The following is a 15,800-nucleotide window of genomic DNA, read 5'->3' as shown; positions in this document are numbered from 1 at the left end:
TGCGGGCGGCGGATAGATTGATAGGGGGGGTTGCAGTGTGGTGTGGTGAGGTGGGACTTTGGAGGTGGGTGGAGGGTGGTGGTGGTGGTGGTGGGGTCGTTTGGCGGAGGAAAATTAGAATATGATTAATACCGCAACATTACCCCCAGCCGCAACAGGTAATAACGGCCCCATCCGCTCCCCTTCTCCAGCACGGCGTGCACACACACACATAATTGACTCATTTATCATTGCCAGCCAGTTGAGGAGGAGAGGGATGAGGGAGGAGAGGGAAAGAAGCAGGACGAAGAGTGGGAGAGGGTGGCGGTGGCGGTGGGTGAGGGGAGCAGGGTGGTGGGGATTAAACTCCCCCCACCCTATAGATTTTATTACAGTGGAATTGCTTCTCGGCAGAAGTCACTCACAGCTGGGCTGTGAACTAATGTGACTGTGTGTGTGTGTGTGTGTGTGTGTGTGTGTGTGTGTGTGTAAGGCTGCCAGTGTGTTCATCACGACAAACTTGGGATGAGCTTGGAAAAGCAATGACTAGACACACAAACACACACACACAGTTATTGATTGCCACAGAGATGATAAGAGTGATTGTTGTGGAGTTCCTGTGTTTAAAATGTGTTGCTGTATTTAGAACTGTAACTAAATATTAGTGTGTTAGCAAATGGGTTGGTTGATTTGTTATTTGTAACTTGTTACTGACTTTTTTTGCTTATAAAATGTCAAAAGAGTGACAGAGCTCATGGTGACATCCAGGGTTGCTGTGATACTGACATCAGTATTGGAAAATGCCTCTAATTTATTAACCGTGAAACAGGATACATCTTGTGTGTCTTTTCTTTTTCCCCAGAGAAAAAGTCATGTTCTATGTCATTGATTCTCTGTATGTATTCATGTTTTATAATGGGTTTAACCTGAGCAGACCATACAATACTGAAAGCAATCATATTCCATCCGCGCAGGTCTCAATAATAAGGACTGCCCACTCACCAAGTGAAATGCCATGTTGGGCTAGTAAATCTAGCAACTTACTTACAACTTACTGACCTAAAAAAGATTTAAACTACTCAAATAATTTTGTCATCCAAAAAATTCTGTTTTCAGCCTCTTAAATATGGAGGTTTCCTGCTTTTCTCCATTTACTATCATATTAAACTGAATATCTTTGGATTTGGATTTTGGGCTAACAAAGCAAGACATTCGAAGACATCCCCTTGAACTTGGAAAACTGGGATGGACATTTTTCACTATTTTCTGACATTTATAGATGTTGCAGCCCTAGATGAAGCACAGCAATTCAATTAACTTTAGTTTTTGTTTTTATTTGATACCTGACAATAAATAAAACTATTCCTACAGGAGCAAGTAAAACCTGACTTTGGCCACTAACTTGCCTGATGGAAAAAGTAAAAAAAGAACATTAGTATTAGTATAAAGATGTTAAAAGATTTAGATTTTCTAAACATACAGGTACTGGATCAGTAGTCAGTCTCAGATGACACCTAAAGTTCAGGTATCAGCAAGGACAGAGACACCCACTTTTCTCTATGTAGGAAAATATGTTTGCATATCAAAGTATCATAGAGAAAGCAGTGAAGTCGTAACTTCACATTCAGGCCAAATCAGGTATTGGTGCAATGTGTGGGCATGTTTAGTTGTGTTTAGATTTTAACTGCTGTCTAAAAAAAACCCAAAAAATGTAAGTTTGCAACAATGCAAGTGCTTAACATCAAAACACATAATCATAACATTTATGATAAAATCCTAAAAACAATGAAAATAAAATCAAATAACTCAACCATAAAGATTTCCAAGACTTCTATTAAAGCTTTATATGCTTTAGATATGCTTTACATTTAGTTAAAAGGTGTGTTTCAACATTTTCTAAGACAGCCATGGTCCTAAATTTGTTCCCAGAATACAAATTCAGGTAAGAAAATACTGATGAATCCCAGATTTGTGCCTAAAATGTTCATACACACGGTTTAAGCACAAATCTGTGCGTACACACGGTTCATGAATGAGGCCCGCTGTCTCTATACCTGTGAAATCAGTTGTGTTTTTGGCACGGTGCTCCAAAAACTGTACAATACCATTACAAGGTTGCACTGCAAACATATACACACATAGATACACACACTCCCAGTGTGCACTTGTGCTTACAGGAAAGACCCCAAGGTCGCACTCAGAAAGAAATAACCATTCCCCACAAAATGGACTTCAAGGAATGAAATTACTCCGTGTGTGTGTGTGTGTGTGTGTGTGTGTGTGTGTGTGTGTGTGTGTGTGTGTGTGTGTGTGTGTGTGTGTGTGTGTGTGTGTGTGTGTGTGTGTGTGTGTGCCATTATGTGACTGTAGCAGCATAAAAGAGTTGGAGGAGGGAAGAAAATGAGGGGGAGAGGGGAGGAGAGCGGTGAGCAGGAAGTGGGTATTTCATGTCGAAATGATTGCCTGTAATAATTAGTGTTTGGCTCAGCACCATTTACTGAGAGGGAGGGAGGGAGAAGAGAGAAACACACAGCAACACAGAGTGAAAAAAACAAGATTGAGTGAGCGAGCAAGAGAGAAAGAACCAGCAAGAAAAAAGGAGATATGAGAGTGTGTGTGTGTGTGTGTGTGTGTGTGTGTGTGTGTGTGTGTGCGCGCGCACGGTGGGCTCGGTTCCTCCAATCTTTCACTGGCGGTGACAGGAGATAAGATGATCAGCCGAATGCGCTACAAATCTGCAGCCTGCCAGCCTTCAGACAGCTCTGTCAGTGCTGCACTGCTACTCAACACACACAGAAACACACAACACACACACAACACACACACAACATACCACTTGGAGCATGGAGCATTTAGGTGTGTGTGTGCTTGTTCACACTAAACCAACATATACACACATGCATGCATGTAGCTATGCTGAAACAAAGTGCACATGTGAGCACATAAACAGTCTGTACACCCACACATACACACAAACCTTACATATAAACAGGCAAGAAACACACAGACACTAACGAGAGTCTACAGAGAGTGAAGCATCTAATTAAGACCCTGCACTTTGTAGAAATGTGCCGACTGCCTTTTTAGTCTCCATGTTTGAAACAGGCTACTGGGTATTGTAAAAATGTCAACTCTCTCCAGTGTTTGTTTTTCTTCATAATACTTTTACTTTCACTATTCCCTCATTGATTATTTTACTAAAAGGAACAAAGATGTGTTCAGTTTTTTTTCCCCCTTTCCTATAAAACACTCGTCCGCTGCTTTTGGTTGTTTGAGAATATTTTGAACTGTGATATTTCACAGAGATAAAATTCAAGAGAACATCGATTTTATTTCCACAAAAAGGCATCTGTGTGCGCAGGGCTGCAGAAACGGAGCATCATTAAATGAGTTGGTTCAAGGCAAGCTGATAAAACCAATAATGATGATGAAAAATAATCAGCTGCATATTTTGTCTGTAAAGTAGAATTACGATTCCTCATCTACAAGAATTGGTCACACAGCATCCCTGGAAAGCTATTTAAGGTAAAAAGTTCAACTTCTCCTTCCACCAAATCACCAGTTTCTTAAACCCTGTCATCCTATGATTTGAACGTTTTATTGTGACAGATATGACATTTCCAGTAGACTAAAGTCCATAAAATCATTGAGTGGCTGATTTATTCGATCAAAAGAAAATTTAATCTGCAACAATTTTGATAATCAATTGTTTACATCATTTTAAAAAAATAAAATACCAAATATTTTCAACTTCTAGCTTCGCAGATGGAAATATTTGCTGGTTTGTGCACTCTTCTATGATAATAAAATGAATTTGTATTTTGGACAGCTGTTTAGACAAAACAACAATTTTAATATGTCAGATGAGCATTTTGGGACATTATGGTGGACTATTTTCATAATCTTCTGACAATTTTATAGACCAAATGATTACACCGGAGTATAATCGGCAGATTAAGCTCACTGTGGTTCTAAAAAGCTAATGTTTTTTGAATAGTGACTACAAAGTGTGTATAGAACTGAGTGTCCAAGACCGTCAAGTACTAAAAGCTGGCATTAAATGCTTAGTGCTGGAGTCAGCATGTACTGCATACTGCCTACTAAATGAACATTCAAGTATGCCATCACCATACCAGCAGACTGTTCACACTTAAATATACTCAAAAAAAAAAAAAAAGTCTTCTCTGAATCACGACTGTATTAATTATAAGATTACCAGTCTGAGGTGAGCTATGATTGAATCATTTTATATATGTTCTACATTTTATGGACAGTGGATTGTACATGTGGGATCCCACGTTTTTTCCCCTTAACTGTGCCTTTACATCCTGGGTCCTAAGTAGCTCCTGTTTGATGTTCGCACGCCATCATTCTTTCATCCAACATGCTTCTTACCAGACACAGCGTGGTGCTGGAATCGTCTGCCTTGCAATCCGCCATTGGACAGTCTGAAGAGACACACTGCATTCTGGGGCAGTTGGGTATGTCGAGTGAGCTCATACTCTGGATTTTTTTGCTAATATCGTTTATATTTGGGCATTTCTCGCACACACAAAATCCACATTCTATGCAGCTGGAACTCACTACATACTCAATATGACTCTATTCTTAATAAGAATAGTACATTAGTATGTGATTCCAAACACAGTCTTAGTCTTGTTGACAAATTCTTTTATTGGCAATTTTCTTAAGCTATATCAACCATAACTTTGGTAAATTTAGACTATTTAATTAAAACACTATTCATTTTCTTAAAATTAAAACAGGTTTTGTAGAAAAACATGTTCATAATTATGAATCTCAGATATCAAAGACAGGACTGATATCAGTACTGAAGGCTGCAACTGCCACTTACTTTCATTATCAGTTAATCTGTCGTTTATTCTCTCGATTCATCTCTTAATGATATAAAATGTCAGAAAATAGTGGAAAATGCCCATTAAAAGTTCAGAGAGCCCAAAGACACAGAAAACCACAAAGATAGTAAATTTTAAAAGATATAAAACAGAGAAAAGCATCAGATCGTCACATCTGAGAAGCTACACCCAGAGAATTGTTTGCATTTTGCTTGATAAATAACTTAATGATTACCAACATTGTTATATATTTATTTTCTGTCAAGTGACTGATCAATTAAAGGACTAATTGTTTTGGTATTACGTTTAACAGAAACAGCATACATCTCGATAAACATCAATTTCAGAAAATATTTTTGATGTGAAAACATTTCCAGGCACTCGGCACTGAACCCACTGATGCTGGTTATTAATCCTGGCGTGCTGTTACCAAGTCTGGTTCCATCATCACTTGTTCAGCAGTCTGGAGCCCGTCGTTGTCTTGGCAAACAAGCATCATAAGTGACACAAGTGCTATACAAATACAGAGCTACCAGCCAGTAAAGAACACACACACACAGATGGAAGCCATGTAGTGCCTGCACCAGTGTCATGCCTTTACAGTGTCAGGACCATTTAGCCCGGCAGCCTGCAGGTATGCGACTGTTCACTTTACATCACATTAACTATTGATCAGCCTTTCCTCTCTGCTCCACTGGAGAAACCTTCAGCTCCTCTCCCACTCTCGTCTCAAACACACACACACACACATGCACGCACGCACACAAACATGATGCACACTGGGGACCCACCCAACTCGCCTGTGTACTCTTTCATCATCTCTCAAGGGTGTGTACAAGAGCAAATACACACACCTACACACACATGCACGCACAAAACAGAGCTGGGATCTCGTCACACAATGGGAGGCCAACTGTGCTCCTCTCTGCTGCCAGGCTCCCTGTAAGGGCTGCTCTTTCTTAAAAAAATGTGACACACACAGAAGTAACACAGCGAGAGGCTGTATCACACAAAACAACCAACCAATAACAAATAAAATATACATGTAACCATATGCAAACAAAAATATAATTTTATCATCTGGTGAATGACAGACGGGCAGTTAAACACAGATGATTCCTAACTATTTTATCTAATTATAACTGTAGACATAAACAGCCTTTCTGGATACATATTCTCTCAAGATAATTCAGCTTCATACGTTCCTCAAAACCTTTATTTAGAGCAGTTCAGACAGCTTTGGTGAACAGGCATTTCAATTAGGAATGTAAATGTAATATAATGTTGTTGGTGTCAAAACAGTTAAGGCACAGTTCAACATATTTTTTTTCTCTGGCCTGTCGTGCTATTTATGTATCTAAATTGTTTTGTTGTGGAGTTCTAGAGATATCGGGTGTAGAGATGTCTGCTTTCTTTCAGTCATGACTGGTAGGAATGAACATTTTCCATTACAATTTTCTTTTTTTACTAAAAAAAAAAAAACATGATTATGCTATACTTGTTGGGGTCTGTACCAAACAAGCATGATTTATTTCATCTGAAGATCAAGATTTGTAAGCTATTGCATCTCTGCAGCAATACAGTACTTTATTATGATGCCGTTTTCTCATACATTTTCCTTTTTCAAAAAAATTGTGATTTGGATCTGCAATACGACTTTTGCACTTTGCCATATTGTGATTTAGATAATATTGCGATAAAGTGTGAAGCCCTAATGACTGAGTTAGTCAAGATAATCCACAGGCCTTGTTGTGAGCGATTTCATGTAGGAACTATTTTCCTTCTACTGAACTATACCTGCCAACCGTATCACTGCGCAGAAGGAAGCATGCATCTACTCATGGGAAAGAGGTTACAGCTCAGCTGAGGAGGATACCGTTGTTTACATTCTGCACTGTCACAAGCCTCTCATTCATGGGAAGATGTGTGCTTCCTTCTGCACTGGTATGGTTGGCAGCCCCTGTTGGGTCGAAAGAGGTTCATGTTCCTATATGAAACTGCTCACAACAAGGTCTGAGGATCATTTTGAGCAACCAGGTCATGATTTCTGGAAACAGACGTTGCTGTTGCGTTTTTCAAATGTATTTTTTGGTACTTTGAGCACTGCAAACTAAGTGGCATTGAGTTCCATTATATTTGAGAGAAGGCAGACATTTCTACGGCCGATACCTCCAATACTCTGCGACTCACGCTAAAACAGTCTGGATGGATCAACAGCACTACAGGTGAGAGGATAACAAGGGTATTTTAGATTTTGTGATCTGTCCATTTAAGCTGAGTTGTCAACTTCTCAAAAGGGCAAAAGGGAAAAGGGGCAACAGACTGCAAACATGCAGAGAGAACTGAAATGTGGCATTATGTGGTACTTAAGTATTTGACAATGTAATGTCTAATTTTATGGTTTAGCACTTGTTAGCCATCGTGATAGACGATGGCATCGTCCATCGACCCTGACAGTCATTAAACACTGAGCCCTCCACTAGTGTAACATAAGGGTTTAAAAATCTTCTGCGAGATACAAGACAGTGGGACCCCTCAGAGTTGCTGGTGAAGTTTTGTTGTTGACATGTGGGACCGTTAGCTGCTGGTTATTACACTAAAATTACGTCTCCATGTCCCATTTATTATCTTATTAAACCTACCCAGTCAGGTGAACCAAGGACACTCAGTTACATTGGTGGCAGCGGTGTTTACTGTGTTTCTTTCAATTGTGTTGTTTTTATTTGCACTATTCTTTTTTTAGCTTAGCTTCCTCAGTATAGCTAGTTGGCTAATTTAATACCAAACTTCAGAGGCTGACCACAACTAAATGAAGGACTTGTGGTGAGGAGATGAACAATGTCATCGTCCATCTCAATGTTTCACTGTTTACATTATCATATGCCAATAGGGTAGATATCACCCAACCCTAGCACTTACTGATCTACATATAGCTGATTATTTTTTCAATTAATGATAGGTTTATAATACATCAGAGAATAGAGAGAGTCCAAGGTGATGCCTTAAAATGTCTCGTTTTGTCCAATCAACAGTCCAAAACCCACAAGATATTAGATTTACTATAACCTATAATTAAAGGGATAGCTTCCAACTCTTATATTTGAGAAACTGGACCCATTAAAATGTCATTATCAAAATAGTTGGCAATTAATTCTCTGCCAATAAATCAACTCTCTTTTCAGCTCTACTAATGCTTATTTTCATTAATGATTAACCTAACAATTCTTTTAATAATTTAGCCAAACTGCTCAAAAATAATGAAAAGTGGCCATCTGGATTTGTCAGAGCTCAAGTAGTTCATTCAGTCAACAGCCAAAAAGACCTTCAATAAAAAAAACTGAAAAAGGCAGCTCATCACTCAGGTTTGAGAAAACAGAAGCAGCCAATGTTTGGCACTTTTGACTCATAAACGACAAACTATCAACCAGAAGTATTTCAGTACAACTGTAAACAATGGCGGCCAGAGATGAACCTGTGACGGCAGTTTCATATGAATGAGGTCAAATATTTGTTCTGTCTGAAAGAGGAACATCTGGCAAATATCACCAATCCCTCTCTTCTAACAAAATCTAGCATTTGATACGGTGACAGTCAAATATTTTAAAGATGACACACATTCACTCGGGGCGTGTTTGTGTGTGTGCGCGAGTGTGTCAGAACTGCTGTGTAGTCCTGGACTGCGATGAGTGGAGGGGCTTGTAAGTGATGAGTGGCAGGATGTTAGCAGCAAGTGGAGAGCCTATCTTACTCTGCAGACCACACACACACATACACACACCAGTCATAATGTAACCTGTGTGTGTGTGTGTGTGTGTGTGTGTGTGTGTGTGTGTGTGTGTGTGTGTGTGTGTGTTTATAGAAAGAGAATTACAGTAATGAGAGCCCTGTGTCAGCAGCTCCTCCCATCTCCCTTCAGTCTGCTGATTACAGCCTGTTTAGATAGTTAACACACACACACACACACACACAAAAAGCAGAAATCAGAGTGGCTGACCAACCAATGACCCTTTAATTAATTAACCCTTCCCTTTCTTTAGCTTCCTTAGTAATCTTCTCATCCCTTCATACTCACCACACATGCTGCCACCAAAACCAACAAGAGACACACAAATTTAGAAATGCACCTACTGCCACCCACCCATTCATCCTCCTGCCTACACACACACACACACACACACACACACACACACACACACACACACACACACACAAAGTTGCAGCTCATCAGCGCTAATCCCTTCCCTCCGTCTCTTTCCTGCCGTCTAATCCAACATCTATCAGAATCCAGCCACCTTCTCTGCAGACAAAATACACAACTAAGCCCTGCTATTTCTGGACAACATCTATTTGTGTGTGACTGTGGAGATAATTGGGGAGGCCCTTGCGCATGTGTGTGTGAGTGTGTGTGTGAGTGTGTTAAGCACATGCATCAGATTGGGAGTCTGTCTGAATGGGTCAGTGTGTTTTGTGTCTGGCTCCGTGGGCGTCCAGGTCATGTTTTCCCTGCAGTTGGAATACTGTACGAGTGGTTCTGATTACATGAAGGTGGCTGCCATCACATGTGGATCTGTGCTCTCCGTCCTGTCTGCTGTTCGACTAAACAAAGCCACTGTTAATCCTACTGACTGCTATCTGTCTGGACCTTTCCAAAACTGCTGCCAGACTGCTTTTCAAATGTAACCATAAAAAGTCAAACTGACATCTAACAGCTTCTAGGAGTTTCACCAAAGTGGATTTACTGTGCTGCTTGTGACGTTAAGGAATAACTCCTATTTTTACTACATAATGGTGGTTTTATGACCTGATAGTATGCCATACGACTCCACAGAAGTTGACATGCATGACTGGGCTCCTTAGTGATCACCATACACACAAAATGCCTAAGTAAAAGCTAAGTAGTATAACCATTTTAATTATCATGACAAACATTTAAAATGACATCAGCAAAGGACTGAGCAATATATCAATGCAAATATTTGTCCAATATTAGCATATAAACTTGCAGCTTTATTGGGTGTTAATATGTAGTCTGCTTTTATGGCTACAGAATACTTGAAACATCTCTAAAATAAAATATAATACAGTTCAGCAGCACCACAAACTGCAGCCTTCAAAATGACCTTAACGTTGAATCAGCATCTCTAGTCTCAACTAGAAGACTGCTCTCAATGTGCAGAATATTTGGACATAACCACTTTCTAATCCCCAACATTTTGATTACTAAGGCTCGTTTTATTCTAGCTTTTGTTGATGACTTGCAGCCCTACACCAGCCAGTTAAGAGGACTAATGAGACAGCAGTTAGTATTGATTACATATAGGTTTTATTTTGGTTTATTAAAAATTGTGAATCACTGCAACCATGAGAGGTCCTTTTAATTTTATGGATGAAATAGTACTGTATACACATGCAAACACAATCGACTGCATCTTCTCAACACTTGGGCAACTGGATGCTCCTATGGCTGATTTTGTTTCATTTGTCAATTTCACTAATTTAATTGTCTGCAGAATGAGGGTCACTGTTCAGCAATGCACAATACACACCAATCTGGATACTTCATATCTATGCAAACATATGTGCAATCACAGGTTTGTGGGTTGATAGCAGCCCAGTAACAAAATTTTAACATAACGCCCAACCCTAGCAAATGCTGAACACTACAACCTTCATGTAAAATTTATTGCAGGACTGCTGTTTTAGAGACCCTTACTTTTAGCTAGATACACCAAAAAAAACAAAACACTGGCAACTTTGTATTTGCTGAATTTATGCTGCATAGCATAATAAAAATTTATGTTCAAATGCAAGTAAATGTTTGATATCAGACAAAACTCTACAAATGTTTTAAACAAAACCTTAAATAACAAACATACTGGTTTTTAAATTTGACCTTACTTGGAAAACCCTCTGAAGCAAATTTGATTCTGGGCTTTATAAATAAAATTCACTTGACTTGATAATAATAAGACTATATGTCTAATCATATAATCACACTACCACTGAAAACGGGCCTGCCAATATGGACAAAACCAAATATCAATATTTTTGACCAAATACCACCACAGATATTTGTCAACATTGCAACAATATTTTAAGGATGACTATTGGTGATTTCACAAAATATTAACACAATGAGATTTTCAATAATTAATCATCAGTAATATGAATATATTGACCAAGTGGGTAAAGACAAATAATAGAACAGTTTGGGAAGTTCAGATAATTACATTACTTCAACCAGGAAAAGACAACACTTATGCCATATCACAATATAATGTTATCTAAAATAAAAGACAATAGCTTGTCTCATATCACAATATCAATAAATTGCCCAGCCCAAGTCTATAAATGATAATATTATATTATCGCCCAGTTCTACGTTAGTTTTCAGAGGCAGACACTCAAAATCGTTTTGTTCAAACATGAAAGCAGCAGTGTTGCTTTTACTGCACCTCTAAAACAACATGAGCAGCAGCTCAAGTTTACCACTGTTTGTATGCCAATTATCAGCGAGCAAAACCACCAGTCGTTCCAATTAACAGGTTCATGCCTACCTGCCAGATTAAACATACATCCGACAGATCCGTGAAAAGACGTCTGATAACACAATCTGTTCCAATAATGACAGTTGCCATTGTTATGAGCTATGGTTACAGTATCAGTTTTCAGTTATGCAGTGTGTTAATCTGCTGTGTTTGAGCTCATAACAGCCTGTAGGAAGGTTAAACAAATCCTTCCTGGAAACCTGAACGAGGCTTGCTAAAACAGTGCACTGTCGTATTGAAACTGGAAGATGCAGATGGAATCACAAGCTCGCTCTTGCTCCCAATCGTGTTCTTAATCTCATCATTCATTTATTGTTTATCCTGCTCGCTAGTTCTCAGTACCAGTGCTTGGCAAGATGGTGATGCTCCAGGTGTTTTGTAACATGAGGTGTAACGTTGAACGGCTGCCAGTGGGGCTGATCACACCGTCTCAACTGACGGATCCAGGAGTGACTCGTGTTCACTGAATGGCTTGATTTGTCTGGGTCACTGCTGGTTCACAGGAGCTTGGCTTTTCGGGGGGCTTTTTCAAAAGTGGTCACAGGGTGGTAATCTCGAGTTGCCCTTTGATTCACAGAGTACACAAGACATTCTCCCACATTGAGACAAAATTCAATGTGTATCCAGATGACCAAACAGATCAAAAAAGGATACCAAGCTAAGGAGGTGGCCACCATCATGCCCTACACTGATGTGCTGAAAAAGTGCATGCAGTGGTTCATGTGGAAGGTATGTATTAGGCAGAAATACTCTGCAGAAACGGATGAAAAACACCCACATAATAGGTTATCTCGTTCCAGATTCTTTTATCATATAACATGACAATTCAAATTAGTTTTCTCAGACCACTTTGTTCAAAAATTTTTCACATCCATGAAGAACAGAAGTAGTACAGATGCTCCTGGTGACCAATTTCCCTGTCAATTAAACCAAAACTTTCAATTTAGATCAGTCTTATAGTATGAAAGCAGTTCAAATTGAGCACAATTTATTATTTGGTAATATTAACCATTGAGATGACGTGCATGAAGACTTTAATCACATTCTTCAAAAACCAAATCATATAATGAGCACTGCTCAAATGTGAGGCACACTGCAAAGTGCCTTATGAACATTACTCTACAAAACATGACAACAACTGACTAAATGCATTATCCTTTCAGACTGAGCAGGATCACAGCATCAGTAGGTAAACATAGTTTACCTGGAGCTGATGTTAGCAGCCAGCTTGCCACACAGTGTGCCTAATATTAGCAGTGCAGCAGCAATAGCCCTCTTGCCTCACAACATCCACATGCCTGTGCTGAATGTGATTACACATTGCTCCAGTGGATTGGTTATATCTCAGTTTAGTCTGAGACACTTTACATGCAATCTTCTAATTCATTAGATCAAGTCTTTTAAGTCTTAAAAGAATCTTTTAGGACCGTAATAAAACAAATCATCAAATTATTACACTCATTGTCCTGAAAGAACTTGTATTGAAACATTCAATTAATAAAGTATTGACCTGCAATAAGTAGAAAAACCTCTGACATCTAACAAGTATGTAGTTTAATGACCCAATCAGCCAATATCCTGGTAACAGTGTAATTAAGCAGGACTAACATATCAGAAGTCAGCCAACATGATGAAGGAAATACATATACGAATGTTCTTAAAGATACTTATGTTACATTTGTCATCATCCAAGTAAAGTCTTTATACAGATTTTTGGTCCAATTTTCAGTCCTTTTCATACAGAAGTGTCTGCTTGTGTGGGTTCAGTCATACTAGATTCAGGGTTGGTTGGACTGTTGAGCTTGTGGTGAACAGAACAGGCAGAGGCGAAAAGAAACACGTGTGCGCGCACACGCACGTACAAAACGCACATACGCACACACAGAGGCATTTGTGTGTACAGGGAAGCAGCAGTAGCCACAGGGGTTGGAGGGGCTGTGGACAAGGGCCGTACAAAAGAAGTTTGAAGTGGGACAGAGAGGGAGGGAGGGGACATTCTGGCCAGCTAAATCAAAGCAGGATGAGAGGAGAAGAGTGAGGGGGTGGGGACCCTGTGAAGGTGTGCCACGAGAACACAGACGGGAGGGAGATCAGGCTGGGACTCCACCGCCAGCCCAAATCCCACATTCAGAAAGGCATTCTAGGCACATTCCTGCACATCAAGCAGCACACCATACAATAATGCAAAAAGCCAACGCATATACCCCTACAGGTCCAGGAAACCGTGCCACAAAAGTTAGTCAAGTGTGAGTATGTGTGTGCATGTACACACGTAAGACAGGAGAGGGCAAGAAAAAAAAAAGTTGAACCTGGCTCAAGTTTTGGCCTCAACTCAATCTAAACTGATCAATCCAACATATGCAAGTGCACATTCCTGGTGGATTACTTTGTTACGTGAACAAGGTAACTCTAATATTTACAGCTCTGTCAAACATCCATATGGAAGAGAAAACGACTGCTGCGGTGATAACTTTACAGAGTAATGTAAACCACTGTGCAGTGTTGTCACATTTGATAAGCCTTCAAACTCATGAATGGAGCTGCAACAATTAGTTGATTAACTGACTAGTCAATAAAATGAGAATTAGCTGCCAACTATTTTGATAATCAACTAATCATTTCAAAAATGCCAAACATTTGCTGGTTCCAGCTTCTTAAATGTGAGGATTTGCTGCATTTCTTTGTCATTCATGGCTTTTGGACTGTAGGCTTAATTGGTGAATTGATAATGACCTGGATTGTATCTCATTGTCTCAGCCATACCTGAATCAACACCACCTCCACCAGTACAACCCCTTACATTTGTTAAAACTTAAGATAAAATGAAAAATGCCTTTTTTAACACATTTTTTAATCCAATCATGTTATCTTCCTGTAGAGCCAAATATAACATGTGTTTGAGGACGTTTAAACATCAGTGTCAACCAATAATCATGAAATCCACTCATCAATCAATCTTCAATGTTTAGTGGCAGCAGCTAAGATTCATTAGTTAGCTAGCTAGCAGCAGCATGGTATGTTCTCAATGTCTGTTCTGACACACCCACTTTTCAATGTTCAAATCAAAATTCTCCCAACTTTACACTGTGCGTGCCTATCCTGTTTGACTCTGAAATACATCACGATACGGAAACTAGATATCTCCCAAAATGCCATTTAATCTGAACTTTAAACACTGTTGTTTTTGGTCTGAATTCCCAGTAACACAGAAGGGAAACTGAAGGGAAACACCAGCACACAAACTGTAAACAAAAAACACAGTAGAAATTTCCAAACACCCACCTGTGGTACTGGGTCTGGAGGAACTGAAACTCCTCCTTGATGCGGTCCAAAGTTTCTGGGTATGTTAGTTTCAGTGACTGGGGCGTCCCCGATGCTGCGGCTGCTGCTGCTGCTGCGGCAGCTACCACTGAGGCGGAGGACCCCGGGGGTGGCTGCAGTGGTGCCTGAGAAAAGAGGAGGCAGCCGATTTAGGGATTTGACTGAGAAAAGACAAAGAACATTGGCACACAGAGGATAGTTGCTATAATTCTTGACATCTGATTTCAAAATTGTGTAAAAATCCTCAGGCCGATGGCTGAGTAGTTTTCTGGAATATTGTAAAAGAAAAGTCTCACTCAAACAGTTTGAACTAAGGAGCTGCAGCTACAAAAACAACCGCCGAAAGGAAAGATCTACATGAGCCCAGCACCGTTTCTGCACAGGCACTCAGCATGCTTGCGTGTATCTATTGTGAGAGTCTGTCTATTACAGAAACACTGTCATCGTCAGCAGAGCCAGATGTGAATGTGTCACCCAGACTTGGACGGGAAGGCGGAGAGGTACAATAGCTCCTCAGCCAAATGAGCACACTTTGTTTAATTGCAAGTCTGAGTAGAGGAACGAAATGAAGAGAGAAACGGAGTGATAGGAGGGAGAAAAAAAAAAGGACACCATCGTGGCTGAAGACCCCTCCCAACCCTGTGCTTAGTCTCCCATCTCTGCAGGGTTCAGAGCAATTAGGAGACTACAACCATAGGGGTAATGCTGCAGGACAGGCAGACAAAAGGGGGCTGAGAGCTGGACTAGGAGGCTGGGGGGGGGGGGCTATCCGTCTGTCAGTCTATTTGGCTCTCTGTCAAAATAACACAGTGCGGAGGCCAAGGGGGGCCCGGGACAGCCGGTTCACAGGCTTCACCATGGTCAAGTATGGCGGTGAGGTTAAGTGATAGTAATATACTGTAATTTTCTTGCAGGAAAACTGGTTTTAATATGGGTCTGGTAGTTTAATACAAAGTCTTGATTAAAATAGCTTTTGCTCTTTTTTCAGCCTTGTGATTGGAGGTGTAAAGAAAGAGGTAAGATCGTGGGAGGACACAGTTTGATCTGATAACAACCCCAAATATCAGCAGAGTTTATTACCTGACATTTTTTAATC

At 40.0% G+C, this 15,800-nt stretch overlaps 1 protein-coding gene across 1 annotated transcript in view; it reads right to left on the bottom strand.

The window, feature by feature from the left end:
* tle2a (TLE family member 2, transcriptional corepressor a) overlaps positions 1–15,800 on the bottom strand; it is a 56,915-nt gene that overhangs the window by 26,046 nt on the left and 15,069 nt on the right. The window contains exon 2 of the mRNA XM_084723081.1: positions 14,666–14,829. Within this exon, the coding sequence (XP_084579207.1) occupies positions 14,666–14,829 (164 nt within the window). The remainder of the gene's footprint in view (positions 1–14,665; positions 14,830–15,800) is intronic.

The sequence above is a fragment of the Lutjanus erythropterus genome, chromosome 7, assembly GCF_056507025.1.
Source record: "Lutjanus erythropterus isolate fLutEry1 chromosome 7, fLutEry1.hap2, whole genome shotgun sequence".
NCBI classification, from domain to species: domain Eukaryota; kingdom Metazoa; phylum Chordata; class Actinopteri; order Lutjaniformes; family Lutjanidae; genus Lutjanus; species Lutjanus erythropterus.
This window is presented reverse-complemented; position numbering and strand designations above follow the sequence as displayed.